General features: G+C 36.1%; 1 protein-coding gene across 19 annotated transcripts in view; it reads right to left on the bottom strand.

The window, feature by feature from the left end:
* Positions 1-22,016, bottom strand: part of LOC101897365 (zinc finger protein 652-B) — an 85,119-nt gene that overhangs the window by 41,034 nt on the left and 22,069 nt on the right. The window contains exons 3-4 of one of the 19 annotated variants that reach the window (XM_059120059.1): positions 1,335-1,734; positions 868-1,263 (exon numbers count right to left, since the gene is read on the bottom strand). The exons of 11 other annotated variants lie outside the window; for them this stretch is intronic. In XM_059120059.1, coding sequence (XP_058976042.1) covers positions 973-1,263; positions 1,335-1,734 — 691 coding nt within the window. In that variant the 3' untranslated portion in view covers positions 868-972. Of the gene's footprint in view, positions 1-867; positions 1,264-1,334; positions 1,735-4,635; positions 4,966-5,025; positions 5,396-7,458; positions 7,674-7,743; positions 8,126-8,242; positions 8,500-8,591; positions 8,980-10,549; positions 10,921-10,988; positions 11,377-14,116; positions 14,294-14,358; positions 14,747-18,681; positions 19,108-19,175; positions 19,555-20,959; positions 21,535-21,601; positions 21,981-22,016 lie in introns of those variants that run through there. 7 more of the 19 variants (XM_059120062.1, XM_059120068.1, XM_059120070.1 and 4 more) reach the window with 7 other exon arrangements.

The raw sequence follows: 22,016 nt of genomic DNA, 5'->3' as shown, positions 1-22,016 counted from the left end.
TCGATAACTCTCGAAGGGAGTATCCGATTTAATCCAAACTTGGTACATCGTAATATTATTGTCAATCTTAGATAAGAGAAAGGATAATATAATTTTGAACCAACTTTGCAAATCCTAATATTTGCATCAGTGCTAGGTCAGGTGAGAAAATGGACAATTCGGTACACTCCATCCAGGGTTAAAATTTTGAACAATTATAACTGTAATAAAATGTGAAATAAAAGTTCGATTGTCAAATTACACACATCACAATATTTTTATTAACCCAAGGTCTGGTGTGAAGATGGGATATATCCGACCACTCCTTCTGGTACCTCCCCGACAAAGGGTGAACCTTTTTGAATATTCATGGAGCTCATAATCATTCATACTCCGCACATCTCAATATTTTTATCAACACAAGATCTGTTATAAAGATGGTAGAGATCAGATCCATTCCTTCTGGTATCTCCCCCACAAAGGGTCAAAGTTTTGAATAACAAAAACGAACATAAAATCCAAAATAAGTATGCGGTTCTCTTCAAATTACACACATCACAATATTTTTTTTAACCCAAGGTCTGATGTGAAGATGGGACCTATCGGTCCACTCCTTCTGGTACCTCCCCGACAAATGGTTAAAGTTTTGAATATTCATGGAGCTCATAGAACACGAAATTAACAAAGTTTTGAATAACCACACCAATTATAAAATCCGAAGCAAGCATCCGGTTCTCTTCAATTTACACACATCACAATATTTTTATTAACTGATTAACTTGTTCGAAAAAACAATAAGACCCCACATATAATCTGCATTTAAGGAGAACAAAAGGAATGTACATAGATTTTATGCATTCAAAAAAATCCATTATATATTTGACTTTTTTTTAATAATTGGAAATAACTACAGAATTCCAGAGAGTTTCTTTAAAACTTTAAATCAATTAATTTAATTCAGAATGTAATCATCTTAAATAGGCTCTCATCGAATCAACAGTAGTTGTCGACAATGTCTTCCATTTTTGGACTCATTGGTAGTATTACTATTTCCAAACTTTTCAAATCATAATCGGCAGCGTTATCATCATTGTCCTCCTCCATCGTCTCCATTTTTATAGTTGTGTCTGTAAGCACTGTTGGCTTTGAACGCCTCACGGTTCTGTTAAAATGTTCGGGATGCATACGTCTATAGTGGGTGCAACGATTCGATTGGAATTTAAATGTCGTATCACAATAGGCACACTTGTACAAATCAATTCCGGTATGGGTGGCCGTATGCTCCTGTAATGTGATTGAAAAATAATTAAGTCTTTTCTTGCTTGAGTTCGAAACTTCGTCTGTTTTAAACTTACTTTCAATTGAACACGAGTTTTAAACGACTTATCACACACTGAACATTTGTGTTTCTTTTCGGGATCGTGTCGGAAACGTTTATGCTGATACAAGGCCGAGGGTGACGATGCACAAAAGCCACACAAGTCACAGCGATGTTCAATATCGGCCGCGGTGTGCATGTTGTAGACATGTGCCAACATGTGTTGACGCGTTGCATACCATTTGCCGCAATAGTTGCACTGGGCCTTTATCTTCGGTCCGTGTACTTTATTTTTGTGAATCTTGAGTGCTTTGCGTTTCGGCAAGGCTCTGCCGCATATTTCACAAATGAATAATTTTGAGGGAAGTTGTTCCTTTGAGTGTTTTACTTTTTCGTGTTCTTGTTGATGTTCAGTCAACTGTGTTTCGCTTGGGAATCTAGAAGGGACAGAATTGTCAGAATTTCTCATAAGATGGAAGATGTGGGGGACAAAGGTACCAGTTACATCTGGTAAATATTGATTGTATGAAAGCTTGGAGTGTCTGACGAAAACATTTTTTTAACACCAAAAACTTCCCAATACGAAGATCAAATTACTATTAGGTATTAATTTCTATTATGAAGTTTCTATCTACATTTCAAAATAAAAAAAATAATAATTTAAAAAAAAATTAAGATTTATTTCCGTCTATATTTATGATTCGTGGAAACCAGATAAATGAAATATGTCATTAAATTAATGAAAAATGTTTTTGCATTTTTAATACAAGTCGTACAAATGTATTCCTGTAAAAATTATTTCAAAAAGACCCCTCTTCTCATCTCTGACTGCATTATGTTAATAAAACATTTCATAAATCTAATGAACATTTTTGTTGCTTTAGTATAGTACATGTTACATGAAAAAAGACAAAGAAATACCCTCCCTCATTTGGAAAGAATTTAGCAATTTTCAAAAAAATAAAATCCGTTAAAAATTCTGTTATGGTCTATACGACGTGGACCTGCATAGGCAACTTCTATCATAAGCCATTACAATATGCAAATGCGTAACTAGAAAAAATCGGTGAATAATGTAGCTAAAATCCTCAAAATACCGAATAGGGAGGTACCATTATATTGACAATTTTCTGTCAGTCTGTAGTACCTATAAGGAACTTTAAATACATAATTTCAAACAATTCCGATGAATAATGTCGCTAAAAACAATAAAATACCGAATATCGGGAGGTGCCGTTATATGGGGACTATACGAAGGCGTTGAACTGCATAGACATTTTTTTTGCCATAGGCTGTAGTATCCATTACGAACTTTAAACACCAAATTTGAAACAATTCCGGTGAAAAATGTCGTTAAAATAATCAGAATACCGATTATAGGGGCTATACGAAGACGTGGACCTGTACAGACAATTTTCTGTCTCAGGCTGTAATATCCATTATGAACTTCAAATACCAAATTTGAAACAATTCCGATGAATAATGTCGTTAAAATCACCCAAATACCGAAAATAGGGAGGTACCATTATATGGGGTCTATACAAAGGCGTTAACCTGCACAGACAATTTTCTGTCTCAGGCTGTAATATCCATTATGATCCACGTTGGCAAGAACTTACACCACAACAAAAAGAAAATAGACTCAAAAGAGCTAAAGAGTTGTTTCGCTTGGCCGAAAATGGTGAATTGTCCAATTTGGGTTTCTCCGATGAGAAAACATTCGTTGTCCAGCAGTTTGTAAACAAACAAAATTATCGTGTTTACATGCCAAAGAGGTCAGCTGAAAATGTGCACCTTCGGTTGGCCACCACAACTCAAGCGCTAGCCATGTTACTGTGGGCTGCCATAACAGCCGATGGGCGCTCTCCGCTCGTATTAATCGACATGGCATCAGAATAAATGCCGAATATTATCGTGAAAATATTCTTGAGGGTGTACTAAAGCTTTATACATTCCAACAGGACTCAGCACCATTAAACTCAGCACGCGCCACCCTAGAACGGTTACAAAATGAGGTTCCTCGCTTCATTTCCAGCGCACAATGGCCACCAAAATCTCCGGATACCAATCCGTTGGACTATTATGTGTGGAGTATTTTGGAAAGGTTGGCACTAAAAAATACCAAAGTGTCGATCACCTCAAGGAATGGGCCAAAATACCGCAGAGCAACATTCGAGCAGCGTGTGACGGTTTCATTGGCCGCTTGAAGGCCAAAATTCGGCCCAGAAATGACCAATTCGAACAAATATAAACTTATTCTAAAATTTGATGCTATTTCCGACATTTTTTGCTTTCATTCAATAAAATTTAAAAAATGAGAGGTGATCGACACCTCAAGCGCTTCGCCGGAATGGGCCAAAATACCACAGAGCAGCGTGTGACGGTTTTTTGGCCATAATTCGTGCCAAAGGTGACCTATTCGAACAAATTTAAACTTATTCTAAAATTTGCTGATATTTCCGAAATTTTTGCTTTGATTTAATCAGATTTAAAAAAAAATGTAAAAATCCAAAATACTCCATACTATGGTGGAGGGTATAATTAAGCAACTCGCTCTTAAGAAGTCGATACGATGTAGTTCAATGGACCCTCCATTAGCTAGAGATAACCGATGAATACGAAGTGAAGATTTTAGGTAGCAGCGGTTACAAAGCACTGTTCATAGAAACAAGGAAAGGGTTTCATTATATAAATGATATAGCTTTATAATGTTTATGAAAGAATTTCATAACATCAATAATATAGTATTGTTACAAAATGACGTAACAGTCATTACAAATCTCATGTCAATAATCTAGAGTTGCATAGTATAATGAAAAAAATTCATAAAATTAATAATACAGTTTCATAGGTTCAAAAAAAAAGAATTTCATAACTTCAATGAAATTGCCTTATTACGAAATAGTTTCATAAAATTCATAAAATTTCATAAAATTAAATCTTTGGAATTTGAGAAGCTTTAACGTTGCTATAGATATCATAAGATCATAAAGTTTTTTTATAAAAATTGTGAACACATTTCATGCTAAGAAACAAAAAGCCCCAACTGATGGCCTACTCTTACGAAAGCTATCGGCACCTGTTCAAAAACCATTAAATTTTTCAAATATGTTGTTCAAAAGTTCATAAATTCCCCACGGGAATTTATCTCTCTCTCTCTCTCTCGTTCCCATTGACATTAACTCCGTTATTGATGTATTTTGGGTGAAATGCATAATTTTATTAAATAAGATTCTTAAAAAATTTATTTTCCACATAATATTAAATTAGATTTCATGAATATGCAATAAATATTATGTACATATTATATGTAAGTATTTTTTTTTTTATAAAAATAAATTCTTCCTACATAAATAACCCCCAACTTCTATTATTTTAAAAATCCCTTTCAACTAGACAAGACCTGGACTCTGATCCGTGACTGGAGGAGGTGGTTGTAAAGACGTCGTATCATAACTGGACGATGGCATATCTACATTGGAAGATGATGCAACTTGTTGCTCATACTTTGGTATAGCTGTGGGCTTAGGCCGTCTTATCATATTCGCATTATATTCAACCGGATGGTGACGCCTATAGTGAGTGGAACGATTCGATTTCGATTTAAATGTGGCCTCACAATAGGCACACTTGTATAAATCTATGCCGGTATGGGTGGCCAGATGCTCCTGCAAGAAGCAAAGTTATTAGAACATTTTGATTTTCACAACACAATGCACCGAACTTACTTTCAAGAGTGTGGGCGTTTTAAACGCCTTCTCACACATCGTACATTTGTGTCGCTTTTCGGGATTATGTTTGAAACGTTTGTGTTGTCGCGTCGCCGAACGTGTCGATGATACAAAACCACAAATATCACAGCGATGTTCACTATCGGCCGTTGTATGCATGTTAAGGACATGCCGTAACATGAGCGAACGCGTCACATACCATTTGCCGCAATAGGTGCACTGAGCCGGTACTTTGGGGTCGTGTACCTTTCGCACGTGCCGCTTGAGTACGGCCAGTGTGGGTGTCACTTTGCCACATGTTTCACAAATGTACTCTTTGGCCGGATGATCTTTTTGATGTTTGGCCAATAACTTTTCACATGAGAATCTGAAATTGCAATGAAACAACACACAGGGTGGAAATTCAATTTCAGAATACTCGTTAGTTTGTTATGGTTGATGTTGTTTGAGGTAGAAGAAGGAGGGGGATAAGAAAATCAAAAAAAAATGGAAAAGAATATGGATATTTTCTGATGATTGGAGTGTTTGAAGAAAACGATTTTATGTTAAAGAAATTAAGTGGGTCCTCAAATATTGAAAATGTCCAGATGAACTATTTTTTTAATGAAATAGTATTGGAAAAGGTCTATTTCTCATAAATACAAAAACTGCTTAAAACTCTCCAATGAAATATTAATAATAACAAATAACAAATTCAATTCTTAATATGTCTTCCATAACACCCCTTTTCAGAAAGAAGCACGAATCAATGGAACACCTTTTGCTGGCTTAGGGCTATAGAATACCTTTAGAGAGATTTTTCCATAAAAATATCTCTGAGAACTCTATGTATAGAAGACCTACAGAAGCTTGAGAACGGCTTTCTAATCATTGAAGATCCGCAGAAGGTCTTATATCCACAAAAAAATGGTAAAGTCTTCTACACACAAAGGACCTGTAAAAGGTTTTCCCCATATGGAAAGTCTTTAATCTATAGAAGACAAGACGGACTTATATCCATAGAAGAAAATCGTCTACAAGCTGAAAACCTTATATCTATGAAAGACCCGTAGAAAGTATTCTCTCCATAACAGACCGCTTAAAGGCATTCTTCCACAGAAAACCGTTAGGAAATAAGGAGTTCTCTTCATAGAAGATTCGTTGAAAGTTTTTGTCCATAGAAAGTATCTATACAAAGAGGAAGGTATTAATTTTTTGGAGAAGAGGACAACTAGAAGGTATTTTATATCAGAGGACAATTGAAAGATCTGCTATCCATAGACAATCGTCCAATGCTCTAAAACCTTCTAAAAAATCTGTCCTGTGTCTATAAAGTGTTCTACGAAGAGAAGTTGCACAAAAGTAATCCTCCTATCAAAAAATGTTATACATTTTACGATTGGCTCCTAATATCTTAATTACATCCAAAAAACATCGGAATATCTTTCAAGTACATATGAATGTACAATATGGCTCAAAAGTAAACTTCCGATGTTTTTTTTGGATAATTTTAAGAAATTAGGGCCAAGGTAAAATTGATAGCATTTTCTCATAGCAAGATTACCACCTTAGAAATCCTGATAAAGGCATTTTATGGATAAAATTACATCTATGGTTTTTGTATGTATAGAAGACCTGCCAAAGTGGATTATGGACAGAAGATACCACTAAGGGGTTCCAAAAAGTCTAAGGTGGACAGAGTACCTTTTGACGATCTATGGTTTTGACATCTATATATATTCATGTCTAAAAGATCTTTTGAAGGCCTTCTAAGGTTAAAAATTTGATTACAAAGAAGAAGACCTTCTGAAGATGTTTCAAGTTGGAAGACGGTCTATCCGTCCTTGGGGATTGGAATATCATCTTCAGGTCTTCTATGGATAGAACCCTTCTACAGGTCTGCATAAAACCCTGAAGGTCTTTAATAGTCTTTCAAGGACGGAAGACATTATTTTATTATTATAAGACTATTTGAAGGTCTGGTCTTGAACACCCCTCCTATCGTCGTGCAAATTCTGGATGCTTTCCTTACTTTCCCCCACAATTCTAACGGTCTTTCCAGAGCCTCAACTGGATACCGAAATGATCTGTTGGAACTGCTTCTGCATTTTGTACATTGTCTTGCAGTTTATATTTTCAATAAAAAACAACTGGAATCCTTCCTTTTATACTTTATACAATTTCATTTAAACAATACATCCGAAAACAATCTTAAAAAGTACCCCAATGTCAATATTTCCAAAATTTTGATTTTTATACATCACATTTTCTTTGATGTAAACATGATCTCTTCTTCTCCATTTTCCACAGTTCTATTATTTTCTTTCAATCAAAACTAATGGTACAGCTTCCCGTACTTTTGTACGATTCCATGTTAACAATTTCACAAATTGTCAAGTTAAGAATATTTATTACAATAATTTTTGCGTATGTACAAGAAATAAAACAAAAACTTGGCATTCTCATAAAAAACAAAACTAAATCTATTACGACGATGTTTCAAAATTCTTAATGCCACACGGCTTGGGTCGCCTTATAATGGCTTTTTCATACTCTACGGGATGGACACGTTTTGAATGGGTTGAACGATTCGATTTCGATTTGAATGTGGCATCACAATACAGACACTTGTACAGATCGACACCGGTATGGGTGGCCATGTGTTCCTTGGGAAATAAACAAAGGAGATTGAATTACAACATAAAATACAACTGAGAAAACTTCAGCGCAACTTACTCTCAAGAGGATGGCCACCTTAAACGACTTATCACAGACCGAACATTTGTGCCTTTTTTCGGGATTATGTTTGAACTGTATGTGCCGCTTTTTGGCCTCACGCGACGTTGAAACAAAACCACAAATTTCACAACGATGCTCCACATCGGCATGGACATGCATATTCAAGATATGCGTGCGCAGACCCGACTTGGAGGCCAGCCAAGCTTGGCAATATTTACACTGTTGCCTGGTGCGTGGCGCCTTGGGCAAATGGACTGCCTTCATGTGCATGGCTAGGGCATTGCGGGTAAGCAACAGCTTGCCGCACTGCTCACAAACGGCTGTGTCTGTGGGATTGTGTAATTCCCGATGTATGTTTAGACTTTTTTCGGATGGATATCTGAAAGTTCAAAACAAATAAAAACAAAACACTCAATAATCCCAGTACCAGCACAAAAACAAAAGAAACCTAACAACAAGGACATGAGAAAGAAAAAATAAAAACACAATAGAAAAGTTGAAATTGTTTGCAATTCCGAGCGAGACTCATTTAAATCTGCCTGTTTATTCTTAATAAAAAAAATCTTCCCCCACAAAACAAATCCCTCTCTAATTGCGTGAGTATTTCTCTTTCGGTGGCTTCGTGCGATCGGCAGCCCACTCGGCCCTATGGAAACGTCTGCGGTGGTGGAACATGTTTGCCTTGTTCTTGAAGGTGGTGCCACAATTGACACAAGTGTACAGAGGTTCACCTGTATGGGTGGCCATATGCTCCTGCAAAACATTAAACAAATGAGGGTCAATATCCAAGAAGAGGTCTGTGGACCCCGAAATCAAAACAGAAAAAAAACTCAATCTTGTCATACCTTCAAGTCAAGCGGCCGTTTGAAGGCCTTCTCACACAAATTACATTTGTGTTTGCGCACCACATCATGATTGAACAGTATGTGCTTCTTGAGGGCCTTCGATGTGGTCGACACAAAGCCACACGTCTGACAACGATGTTCGGCCCCGGTGTCGGTGTGCATGTTCTTTATGTGTTCGTACAGCGAACATTTGCTGGAGTACCATTTGTCACAGTACGAACATTGTTCGGGAATTTTTTTCGGTCGCATTTCATTGAAATGATCAAAACGGATGTGGTATTTCAAACGGTGTTTGTTTTGAAAGGTTTTGCCGCACTGATCACAGATCGCATGATTTTCCGGATTGTGTACATTTAGGTGGGAACTCAATCGTTTAGATGTTGGGTATCTAAAAGAAATGTGAATGTGAAAATACAAAATGTACAAGAGATAGGAATATGATTTGAAGGCGATCATCATCATCAATTAACAACAACAAAGAAAACAAAATCGAAGAAATTCGAGGGAGAAAGGAGGAGTGGCTTTGAAAGTTGTTGTGCTTGTTGTAGAGACGTTTTGATTTTTTAAAGTCAAGGAAACTCGTTCTCTTTTTTTAAATTTTGAGGAGTTTTGGGGTTTGAAAGACTATTAGATAAGATTAAAATATGGAATAGGTCTGAAGCTCAGAAAAAAGGGTAGTTATATGTGTCACTTCTCTATTAAACGAAAATACTGAGAACCTTTATGCGAAACTACAAGCTATCCTAACGACCAACCTCGATTCTCTATGTGAAACAGTGCGTGGCAAATTCTGCGATCAATAAGTGTCGATAACAACTGCTCTTTAGCGAAATTGGCGATATCAATTTTTCACTTTCGAAAATATACCAATAACGGCGTTTTTGCTATAGGGAAATTGTCGATAACAGTTGATTAGCTCATCTTCATAGAAAATAATAAATAAGTCAATAACAAATTTTCTTCATAAACATTTTTCGATAACAACTTTTCTTCACAGAAATGTTACCGATAATGGTTTTTCTCCATAAAAAAGTTGTCGATAACAGTTTTTTCCATAGAAAAGTTGTCGATAACAACTTTTCTCCATTGAAAAGTTGCCGATAATAGCTTTTCTCTACAGAAAAGTTGTCGATAACAATTTTTTCTCATAGAAAAGTTGTCGATAACAAATGTTACCCATAAAAACAACTTGTCTCCATAGAAAAATTGTCGATAACAACTTGTCTCCATAGAAAAGTTGTCGATAACAACTTGTCTCCACAGAAAAATTGTCGATAACAACTTGTCTCCACAGAAAAGTTGTCGATAACAACTTGTCTCCACAGAAAAATTGTCGATAACAACTTGTCTCCATAGAAAATTTGTCGATAACAGCTTATCTCCATAGAAAATTTGTCGATAATAGCTCATCTCCATAGGCAATTTGTCGATAACAACTTTCCACCATGGAAAAGTTGTCGATAATTACTTTTCTCTGTAGAAAACAGTCGATTATAGTTTTTCGAGGTTTGATAATAATTTTCTGTATAGAAATGTTGTCAATGATAACCTCTGAAGAAAAGCTGGCGATAATCACTTTTATCCGTAAGAATGTTGTCGATACCAGATTTTCTTCATAGAAAAGTAGTCGATAACAACTCTTTTTCCGTAAAAATAATTGACGACAACAAATTTTCTCCATTGGAAAGTGGTCGATAGCAACTTTTCCCTAAGAGAATTGTTCGATAACAACTATTTTAAATAGAAACGGTTACGATAGTTGTTATCGTCCTATAGAAAAACTATGTTAAGTACTTTCTATAGGAAAAATTATGATAACAACGATTGTTCAATATAGAACTTTCGATGAAAAAAAAGACTTCAATACTTCATTATTTCCATATTGAGACCCCATCCGAAAATTAGTATCGCCCTCATCTAGCAAAGAAGTCCCCTGATAAAAATAATATGCATTGTAGTACGTTTCTACTTAATCTTTATTTGTGTTCAATAATGTGGTGCCCCATCCTGACCCCTTTTTTCAATACTGTGTTTGGGTTGGTAGTAATGTTGGGGCTGGTGGTGGTGGCTGCGGTGCCGGTGTTGGTGTAGATAACTCCGACGATGTTGACAATTGTTGTGTTGTTCGCGCTGTTGCCATTTGTGGCGGTGTTGTTAAATCAGGTTTTTCCAATTTCACTGCCGTCGCCGAGGGTTTTGTGCAATCCAAGGCCCATTCGGATTTATGAAAACGTCTACGATGATGAAACATGTTTGCCTTGGATTTGAATGTTGTGCCACAGGTGGCACACGAATACAACGCTTCACCTGTATGTGTGGCCATGTGTTCCTACAATACAGAGAAAAAGAGCACAAAGCCAATGAACAACTAAACCCATCAAAAACAAGAGGTCATACCTTCAAGTCCTGCGGCCTCTTAAAGGCCTTCTCACAAACACTGCACTTGTATTTTCGAATCATTTCATGATTAAACTGTATATGCTTCTTGAGTGCCGTGGCGGTGGTGGAAACAAAGCCACAAATGTGACAACGATGCTCAACATCGTTGTTGCTGTGAATATTTCGCAGATGTTTGTATATCGACGATGCACTTGAATACCATTTGCCGCAGTAGACGCACTGCTGTGGCACTCTTTCAGGTCGGGGCTCATTGAAATGTTCGTGTCTATTGTGCAATTTGAGTCGACTCAAATCGGGGAATGTTTTGCCGCACTGATCACAGACGAAAAGTTTCTCCGGATTGTGTAATTTTGAATGTCTATTCAGACGTTCAGATGTGGGGAATCTAAAAGAGAAGTATTATACAAATATTGAAGATTTGTTTGTTTTTTTTGGAAAGAATTTATATTTTAGTCTTGAGATTTGGAAGAAGAAAGTTGAAGTTTTTAGTTTTGAGGAGAAACAATGATTCTTTTGTTTTTGGATAATTAGGAAAATGGCCTGAATACAGCAGTGGAGATTTTTTGCACAGTATTTACACAAATTATGGACTAGGGATTGGGGGACGAAATGAATTTGAATGACAAATTTAAATAAAAGCTTGGAAAAGCTGGTTAGAAAATCATAGTCCATAGTTGAAATGGGTTTGACACTCGAGATGCATCATTTCAATACACAAAAAATAGTGGGAACTAAAAACCGAAAATATTCACAGTTGAGGGAAAACTAGGAACTATATATTTACATGAACAATTATAAATGGCCAGCCAATCTAAAGAAGTTTTATTCACCTAATTAATATACCTTCAAACAAGAAATAAGATATGCTCAAGATTGCAGATACGTCACTGCATCTATAAATTTTCAAAAAGTTTTAAAAACATCTTTTTTTTTTTGAGTGATTTATATATCTTCTATTTAAAAGGTTGATTTGTAAGTTTTTACGTTTATAAAAAAATTGGTTAGCAAATCATTGGTTTGCTGGGACCATTAAGTATTATTGACAGATTGTCAAAATAAAAATTTGAAGTTACCGCAAGTTTCCGAAACCCAGTTTGCGATATGTGGAAGCTTCCGTACCAAACCAGCACACCAAAAGCGTTTCTCCTGCCAAATTTCAAGATTCCAAAACTATCCTTTCTAATAGTACAAATTAGGAAATTTAGTACAATTAAGTACTGCTGGTAACTACAGAACAAATTATTGAATAATATTTTATTCCACACCAAGACCGAAAGCGAAACTTATATAATGTCTTTCTGAACAAATGGTAACAAATTTAGTTCCATTCGTACACAATGGTTACTTCCATAATCACATTTTTATCTTAACTCCGTTCATTTAGGCAATTATATGGACAATAGGCAAAGCTACACATAAAACATTAGGACTTTGACTCTTTATGATCGCTGGAACCTTGTCTGCCTTGCGTTTAGTTCATACATACCTTTATGCTAACATTTTTGCGGCTAATAGCCGTAAATTTAACACAATTATCTGGGAGCTTTTCAAAAGCGTGGACCCATCACAAACCCTAAATATCGAATTTTAAAAAATATGGCTAAAGACATTAAAAAAGCGTATATGAGGAGGTACCGTTATATGGGAGCTATAGGAAGACGACATTTTTCTGGCAGAGGAAATAGTGGTCATTAGAAAAGTCAAATACCAACTTTCAAACATATTTGTTTGAAATAGTTAAAATACTGAATATCGAGAGTTGCCGTTTTATCGGAGCTATACGAAAGTGGACCTATATGGGCCACTTTCTGGTAAGAGTTTGAAGAACTCCAAACAATTACTTTAAAAAATGAGGCTTACATTTTTAAAGCCTTTATATAAGCGAAATATCACACTTCAAATCATTCGATTGAAAAATAAGACAAAAAAATTAAAAATACTGAATACATTCCAAGGTACCAGGGGGCGAGATGAAAACACTGCAACCAACTTCAGACTGCTGTCACTTCTAAGCCACTCGTCCGACAGCTGTTAAAATTAGCGGTACGTAGCCCGACGTCAAGGAAGCGGATGGAAGCAACATCAGCAAAAATTGTTCGAAAAGTAAAGAAGCGACTTGATCGAAACCCGCGTCGCAGTGGTCGAAAAATGCCTCGTGACCTGAACATATCACAATATTCTATTCGGCAAATATTGAAAAATGAGCTCGGGGTAAGACCGGAAAGAAAATAGACTCAAAAGAGCTAAAGAGTTGCTTCGCTTGGCCGAAAGTGGTGAACTGCCGAATTTGTTTTTTTTCCGACGAGAAAACATTCGTTGTCTAGCAGTTTAAAAACAAACAAAATGATCGTGTTTACTTTCCAAAGAGGTCAGCTGAAAATGTACACCTTCGGTTAGAAAGGTTGGCACTAAAAAATACAAAAGTGTTGATCATCTCGAGCAAGCGCTTCGCCGGGAATGGGCCAAAATACCGCAGAGCAATATTCGGGCAGAGTGTGACGGTTTCATTGGCCGTTTGAAGGCCATAATTCGTGCCAAAGGTGAGCAATTCGAACAAATCTAAACTTATTCTAAAATTTGATGCTATTTCCGACATTTTTTGGTTTGATTCAATAAAATTTAAAAAAAAAAATGTAAAAATTATGGCGTTTGAATTTGTTGCAGTTTTTTATGTCACCCTGTACACATTTAAAATTTAATTACTGTGTGTTTTCAGATAAAAATTTACTGATATTAAAAGAAACAAAATTTTAGTTTCAATAATAAAACCATATAGCTTTGAAGACATAAGATATCTTGACAGAATGCAAATTTAATAGGGGTTCATATAGAGATACATTTTTTTTGTCACATAGAAATACATTTCAAAACCATAAAGTCTTAAGAAATTGAAAATTAAATAGTTTCTCATATAGAGATACATTTTTTAAACCCCAACAGGCAGACTCTTACAACTAAATAAAAACAAATATTTGAGTTTTTTTTTTTTCAAAAAAATTGGCATGGTTTTACTTAATTAAAATAATTGTTGTTGCAGACTTATTATATGGACACTATAATTTACAGGATACGTAACGTTGATTACTTTTAATAAATTAAAAAGTCTAAAACAGACTCTGTTAACCGAGAAACACAACAACTCATTTCTGTTGGATTTCTTCGATTTTAATCATTAAATCTTTTTTCGGTTTTTCTTTGTGGAAACGTCGTATGTGATGGTAGTAATTTGAATTTGATTTAAAGGTGGCATGACATTCAGCACACTTGTACAACGATTCGCCCGTGTGGGTGGCAATGTGTTCCTTAAATGAAAATGAATATTGTACACATTAAAAATATTAACATGCCACCATTTCGCCCAACTTACCCTCAAGTCCAGCGGACGCTTAAATGCCTTATCACACAAATAACATTTATGTTTTCTTTCACGCTCATGCCGGAATACCTCGTGCACGCGCAAACCTTTGGCCGTTGTCGACAGATGATTACAGATCTTACAACGATGTTCACCGCCCGGATCCTCGTGGATATTTTTCATGTGCGCCTTGACGCCCTTCATGCCACGCAGCCATTTGAAACAGATCTTGCACTGTTGCGGCTCTTTGTCGGTGCGTACCATGTCCGTGTGGTAGTATTGTATGTGTTTCTTAAGAGTGTATTTTGTTTTGAATTTATTACCACAGATATCACAGATCGAATTATATACTTCACTGTGCGTTAGCATGTGTGACTCTAGTTTACGTCTAATGGGGAATCTAGAAGCAGGTACAAAAAAACAAAATTCAAGTTGGAGGGGAAGAGAAGATATCTTTTATTTTTGAAAAAGAAAGCATCACATTCAGGAAAATATTGGAAGTTGCGGACAATTAGATCTTGCTTTTCCCTACCATAAGTGGTGAATATTAAATTTGAAAAGGAATTGAAGTGGCATTTTTTAGAAATCGAGGAAAGTCATTAGAAAAGTTATGGAACGTCATCATGGCCAAGATTAGGTTTGCTTTGCAATAGGTATTCACGGCGAAGTTTTTTTCTATTTTTATAAGAAAATCATAAAAATTATTTGGTATTAACATGTCGTTAAACAAGTAAAATAGTATCAATCGGTTTTGCCGACAGATTTATACACCCAACCTTGAGTTATGATTATTCAAACTGTTGACCCTTTATGGGGGAGGTTCCGAAGCAGTTGGTCAATATTGACCAATTCGTATTTGATCTAAGACTGAAGGCGACTATTTCCTATACTTTATATGAGATTTGTGCAAATTTTTGAAAATGTGGAAATAAACGTGAGATAACAGATATAGCGGACCAAAGTATTTCATTTTTATATCACATCTAATGCCGATAAAAATATTGGTATGGGGAAAATTACAAGAAAATCGAACATTTATATCCAATTTTATGCGAAATCATAAATTCCGATCGAATTACATATTCATACCAGATTTATGGTTAAGAGAAATACCATCTTTATAACAGATCTTGTGTTGATAGAAATATTGAGAAGTCTGAATAGAATAGGATGTTAATTTCCCATTTTATGAGCTTCATGGATATTCAAAATTCTTCACACCAGACCTTGGGTTAAAAAAATATTGTGATGTGTGTAATTTGAAGAGAACCGGATGCTTATTTTGGATTTTATGATCCTTGTTGGTATTCAAAAATTTGACCCTTTGTGGGGGAGATGCCAGAAGGAATGGTCCCATCTCTACCATCTTTATAACAGATCTTGTGTTAATGGAAATATCAAGATGTACCAAGTCTGAATAGAACAGGATGTTAATTTCCCGTTTTATGAGCCTCATGGATATTCAAAATTTTGACCCGTTGTGGGGGAGGTATCGTAAGGAGCGGACCGATTTATCTCATCTTCACACCAGATCTTGGGTAAATAAAATATTGTGATGTGTATAATTTGAAGAGAACCGGATGCTTATTTTGGATATTATGATCCTTTTTGTTATTCAAAACGTTGACCCTTTGTTTGGGAGGTACCAGAAGGAATGGTCCGCTCCCTACCATCTTTATAACAGATCTTGTGCGGATAAAAATATTGAAATTTGCCAAGTTTGAATGAATTCGGATGTTAATTTCGTGGTTCTAAAACCGTTATTTCAATGAGGGATGTTTTGGCCGTATCAAATGGCCGTATCTAGCCATATGGTTGAGGGTATAAATATTAATTGTTTCTTGTGGCATCGAACAAATAATGGGCATTGTTTCTAAAAATCTCTTACCAAGTTTCAAATCGAAATTGAAATATTTTTGAGATTAGAATTTAAATCAGAGAAATATTAATTTGCGATTGTCAAAAGCACATTGGTAACTAAAACAACTAAGTTTAAAATAAAATTCCGATTTTTCAAAATTTTGATTTTTATTTTAATATTTAACAATTTTAAAACACACATAAAATTGGTGTTTTTCTTACGCATTATATTTATTTCAACTTATGTCGAAACATTTATTATTTTCTTTCAACCGGAGTATAAAAAAATTTTCCTAAATTCAAATATTTTTCAAATGAATATAATAGTGGTCTTTATTGAAAACTTCATAAAAGCATTCATTATCTCACAAATGTTCGTGAACATGTCATCCAAAATGATGCCTAGGTTCATGTGAAAGGAAACAAATAAGTAATGAGAACGGAAACAAACTCAATCGGTGTTGTGATATGGGACATAATTGAAAAATATGAAATTTTAAATCACATAGTGGTTAAATTGGAACATAGCAAGAAATGAGCTGTAAATGGGCCCCAAAAAAAGGGGACTAACCTAAAGACCCATAACAAAGAAAGGCGTTTGCGTCATTAAAATGATTCTATCAGCAACAAAGCTAGGGATCAAGCTTATTTCCATTAAAATAAAGACTCTCCAAGACTCCACAATTTTTTAAACGTTCCTACCAAGGCCTGGACGACTGGACATCCCTATGACTGGCAGCCAAGGGCAAAAATTCCTTCATTCGATATTGAAAGAATTCGCTGCGCTGAGTATTCTACATTTTGATGAATTCGAATTTAATTCATATAAACTTTAATTTGAAGTGTATAATCTGTATACCTAAACTAAAAATAAACCGAAGTAAGCATTAACTACTTCAAATTTCATTTGAAGTGATGTTCTAATCCAAATAAAATAATTTTAAAAAATAAATAGAAAATCTCGATGGGAATTAATTTAGGGGAAGTATAGAAGGTGAGATGAAAAAACTGCAACCAATTTCAGACTGCTGTCATTTGTAAGCTACTCGACCGACAGCTGTTAAAATTATTCCAGTGACAGCTAATTGTATTGTTTACAAGCGTACAAAGGCATTTTGGTGACAATTTTGCAGAAAAAAAGTTATTCGTTATGGAATTCAAGCGTGATAGTGTGATTTCTTTATATTTGGCTGGAAAACCACAAATGGCTATCGTTAGAGCACTCCAGCATTTAAATGTAAATAAATCGTTTGTGTCTCGTACCATCGCCCGTTACCGTGATGCTGGTAGCGTAGCCCGACGTCAAGGAAGTGGACGGAAGAAAACAGCAACATCAGCAAAAATTGTTCGAAAAGTAAAGAAGCGACTTGATCGAAACCCGCGTCGCAGAGACCGAAAATTGCTCGTGAGCTGAACATATCGCAATATTCCATTCGGCAAATTTTGAAAAATGAGCTCGAGGTAAAGCCATTGAAATTCCAAAAAGTGCAAGAACTTACACCACAACAGAAAGAAAATAGACTCAAATAAGCTAAAGAGTTGCTTCGCTTGGCCGAGAGAGGTGACCTGCCGAGTTTGGTTTTCTCCGATTAGATAACATTCGTTGTCCAGCAGTTTGTAAACAAACAAAATGATTGTGTTTACTTGCCAAAGAGTTCAGCTGAAAATGTGCACCTTCGGTTGGCCACCAGAACTTAAGCACCGACCATGGTGATGGTGTGGGCCGCCATAACAGCCGATGGTCGCTCTCTACCCATATTAATCGACCGTGGCATCAGAATAAATGTCGAATATTATCGCGAAAATATTTTGGAGGGTGTATTAAAGCTTTGGACACGCAAACATTTTGGCCGCAGACCTTGGACATTCCAACAAGACTCAGCACCATCGCACTCAGTCAGCACGCGCAACCCAAGAATGGTTGAGGTTACTCGCTTCATTTCCAGCGCACAATCGCCACCAAAATGGGATACCAGTCCGTTGGACTATTGTGTCTGGAGTATTTTGGAAAGTAAGGTTGGCACTAAAAAATACCAAAGTGTCGATCACCTCAAGCAAGCGCTTCGCCGGGAATTCGAGCAGCGTGTGACGGTTTCATTGGCCGTTTGAAGGCTATAATTCGTGCCAAAGGTGACCAATTATTCTAAAATTTGATGGTATTTTCGACATTTTTTGGTTTCATTCAACAAATTTAAAAAAATGTTAAAAATATGGCGTTTGACTTTGTTGCAGTTTTTTTTTATCTCACCCTGTAAACTTTAATTAGAAGTGTATATTAGAATCCCCTAAACTAAAAATAAAACGAATTTAGCATTAACTACATCAAATTTCATTTGAAGTGATGTTTTAATCCAAATAAAATAATTAAAATAAATAGAAAAACTTAATTTAGGGGAAATAGGTTATTGAAAACATTTTCTTCATTTTTTTTACAAATTCATAAATATCCACCATAAAGTCAACTAATTCAATTCATGTTATTTTTATATAAATAACAAAAACAAAATTCCAAAAAAGAAAAAACTAACAATTTACAATCATCTTTATCTAATGGGTCCAGTCAATTTGTATAATCGAGTCGGGTAAGTCACTTGGCACAGGTGCTGCTGCTGGTGTTGATACAACCGGCAAGAATTCTTGTGTCTCTTCTTCTGCTTGATTTGTCATTATCGCACTCTTGTTAGGCACATTCCTTTTCCCCAGTTTATCACCCATTAGTGATCCCGTTCCAGCTTTGGCTTGTTCTATGAAATTTGGTGGTTTCTTTTGTTTTCTTTGAGCTTCGTATTCGTCCTTGTGCGAACGTTGTAAATGTTTATACATATTGGCACTCGAAGCAAAGGTCATGGGACATTTGGGACATGTGTAGAGAGGTTGGCCAGTATGCACAGAAATGTGTTCCTAATTTGAATAGACAAAACCACAGATTTTATAGAAAACAACTTTCTTCTATACTCTTCCAAACTCACCTTCAAATCCTGACTACGCTTAAAAGCCTTCTCACACATGGTACACTTGAATTTTCGCTCACGCACATGATTGAAATTTATGTGACGCAATAAGGCACGATGTGTCGTTGAGACTTTTTGACAGATGTGACAACGATGTTCGGTATCCGAATTCGAGTGCATATTCTTATTGTGGGCCTTGAGGCCATCCGGATTGCGATACCACGTGTTACAGATTAGACATTGCAGCGGTTCAGATTGAACGCGCAAATGTTCGTTTTCAATGTGCTTGCTAAGATTGTATTTACTTTGAAAAGTTTTGCCACATTTATCGCATATCTGTCGTGTAACGCCCCCATGGATTTTCATGTGAAGTCGTAATTTTGACATTATGGGGAATCTAGAAGTAGATGGCATAACAAAGGGTAAGTGTGAGGAAAATTCTTACGAAATTTGTTTGAAAGTATAAGCTTGTGCTTACCCCATAATCGATTTTCCCTAAGTGGCTCTTGAGATTATTATGTGAAGTAAAAAAAATAATTGGAAGAATTCAAAATTGGACTTCTGTGGAATAATCATAAAAATATGCGATGGTACAACACTAAAAATCTCGAATGGCAAAAGTTCGGTTGAAATTGAGAGGTGCTCAATTTGTGGTCAAAATATTTTTAATCTCACGGATCATTTTCTTGATAATAAATTATCAATATAACGGTATCTTACATTCACTAAAAGCCTAAAATATATGTTTTCTGTCAAGTCGGTTAAAATATGTGACCAATACTAACAAATGCCTATAACCGACTACACCAAACATCCAACATTTCCCGCAAGATTGTATTCAACTACAAAGCCAAAACCTGGACACAATATTCTGTCATGAAGTAATTTATTTGAAGTATTAGGGGTTTAATAGTGGACTTATATAAAAATTTGTAAAATTTGCCCCAAGAATATAGGGTGAGATACAAAAAACTGCAACAAAGTCAAACGCCATAATTTTTACATTTTTCTTTAAATTTTATTGAATGAAAGCAAAAAATATCGGAAATAGCATCAAGTTTTAGAATACCTTTAGAATTGTTCGAATTAGGCACCTTTGGCAGGAATTATGGCCTTCAAACGGTATTTTGGCCCATTACCGGCAAAGCGCTTGCTTGAGGTGATCGACACTTTGGTAGTTTTTAGTGACAACCTTGCTTTCCAAAATACTCCAGACACAATAGTCTACCGGATTGGTATCCGGAGATTTTGGTGGCCATTGTGCGCTGGAAATGAAGCGAGGAACCTAATTTTGTAACCATTCGTGGGTGGCCCGTGAGAGTGGAAGTGCAATGGTGCTGAGTCCTGTTGGAATGTTCAAGATCTGCGGCCAAAATGTTTGCGTACCCAAGGCTTTAATACACCCTCCAGAATATTTTCGCGATAATATTCGACATTTATTCTGATGCCACGGTCGATTAATACGAGCAGAGGGCGACCATCGGCTGTTATGGCGGCCCACACCATCACCATGGCCGGCGCTTGAGTTCTGGTGGCCAACCAAACTCAGCTGACCTCTTTGGCAAGTAAACTCGATCATTTTGTTTGTTTACAAACTGCTGGACAACAAATGTTTTCTCAGCGGAGAAAACCAAATTCGGCAGTTCACCACTTTCGGCCAAGCGAAGTAACTCTTTAGCTCTTCTGTTGCGGTGTAAGTTCTTGCACTTTTTTGAATTTCAATGGCTTTACACTCGAGCTCATTTTTTCAACTTTTAAATTAAAAGAATTTTTAAACAAAATAACAAATAATCCACAATTGTTTTCTATATAAGTTTATTTATTTAGATAACTTATAATCTAATAGAATTTTCTCCGAATACATTAGGCATTTTTTTGTTGTTCTTTTTTGCCTTTTCGGCTACTGTTGATAGCCCTGATTGTAGCCCTCAAATTTGATGGGCAATAGTGGAGGATTTAAGAATGGATTTCTTGGAATAACCGTTGATGATATGGGCGAATGTGGTTGGGAGTGCGGCTGAGACTGTGAATGGGTGGGTGTTATTATGGGTGGTGGAATTTGTAATTGTAACTGTTGGGATGCAGGTGACTGTGATTGTGATTGGGAATTTATTGCCGATGGCAAGGGTGGCGGAGGTGTCAACAGAAACTCTTGTTTAGCTTCAGCGGGCATAAAACGTCGTTTGGTACGCAATGTATTGGGTAATGATTTAGCTGCTTTAATGATATTGGGAGGCATTGCCTGCGATTTGCAGGCGGCATATTCGGCCTTGTGTAAACGTTGACGATGCTTGTACATATTGGCACTGGAGGAAAATGTCATGGGACAACTGGGGCAAGTGTATAGAGCTTCACCCGTATGCACCGATATGTGTTCCTATAATACAGAAAATTGGCATGAATACAAAAATCGCCTTTGGGTGCAACAAAATTATACAACTCACTTTCAAATCCTGTTTTCGCTTAAATGCCTTTTCACACATGGTACACTTGAATTTCTTCTCGCATATATGATTCAAATATATGTGACGTTTCAGAGCACGATTTGTCGTCGACGTTTTGTTGCAAATGTGACAACGATGTTCGACACCCTCGTCAACATGCATATTCTTTTGATGGGTCTTGAGGCCATCAAGATTGCGATACCATGTATTACAAATTAGACATTGTTGAGGTTCGGGCTTAACCGCGGCATGCTCAGAATCTTCATGTTTTCTCATATTGTACATGCTCTTAAAGGATTTGCCACATTTCGGACAGATGTGACATTTTGTAGGATCGTGAGTATTCATGTGCTCTTTCTGTTTGGCTAATGAAGGGAATCTAAAAGAAGCAAAAAAAGAAGAAACAGGAGTGATG

The sequence above is a fragment of the Musca domestica genome, unplaced genomic scaffold (assembly GCF_030504385.1).
Source record: "Musca domestica strain aabys unplaced genomic scaffold, Musca_domestica.polishedcontigs.V.1.1 16, whole genome shotgun sequence".
NCBI classification, from domain to species: Eukaryota; Metazoa; Arthropoda; class Insecta; order Diptera; family Muscidae; genus Musca; species Musca domestica.
This window is presented reverse-complemented; position numbering and strand designations above follow the sequence as displayed.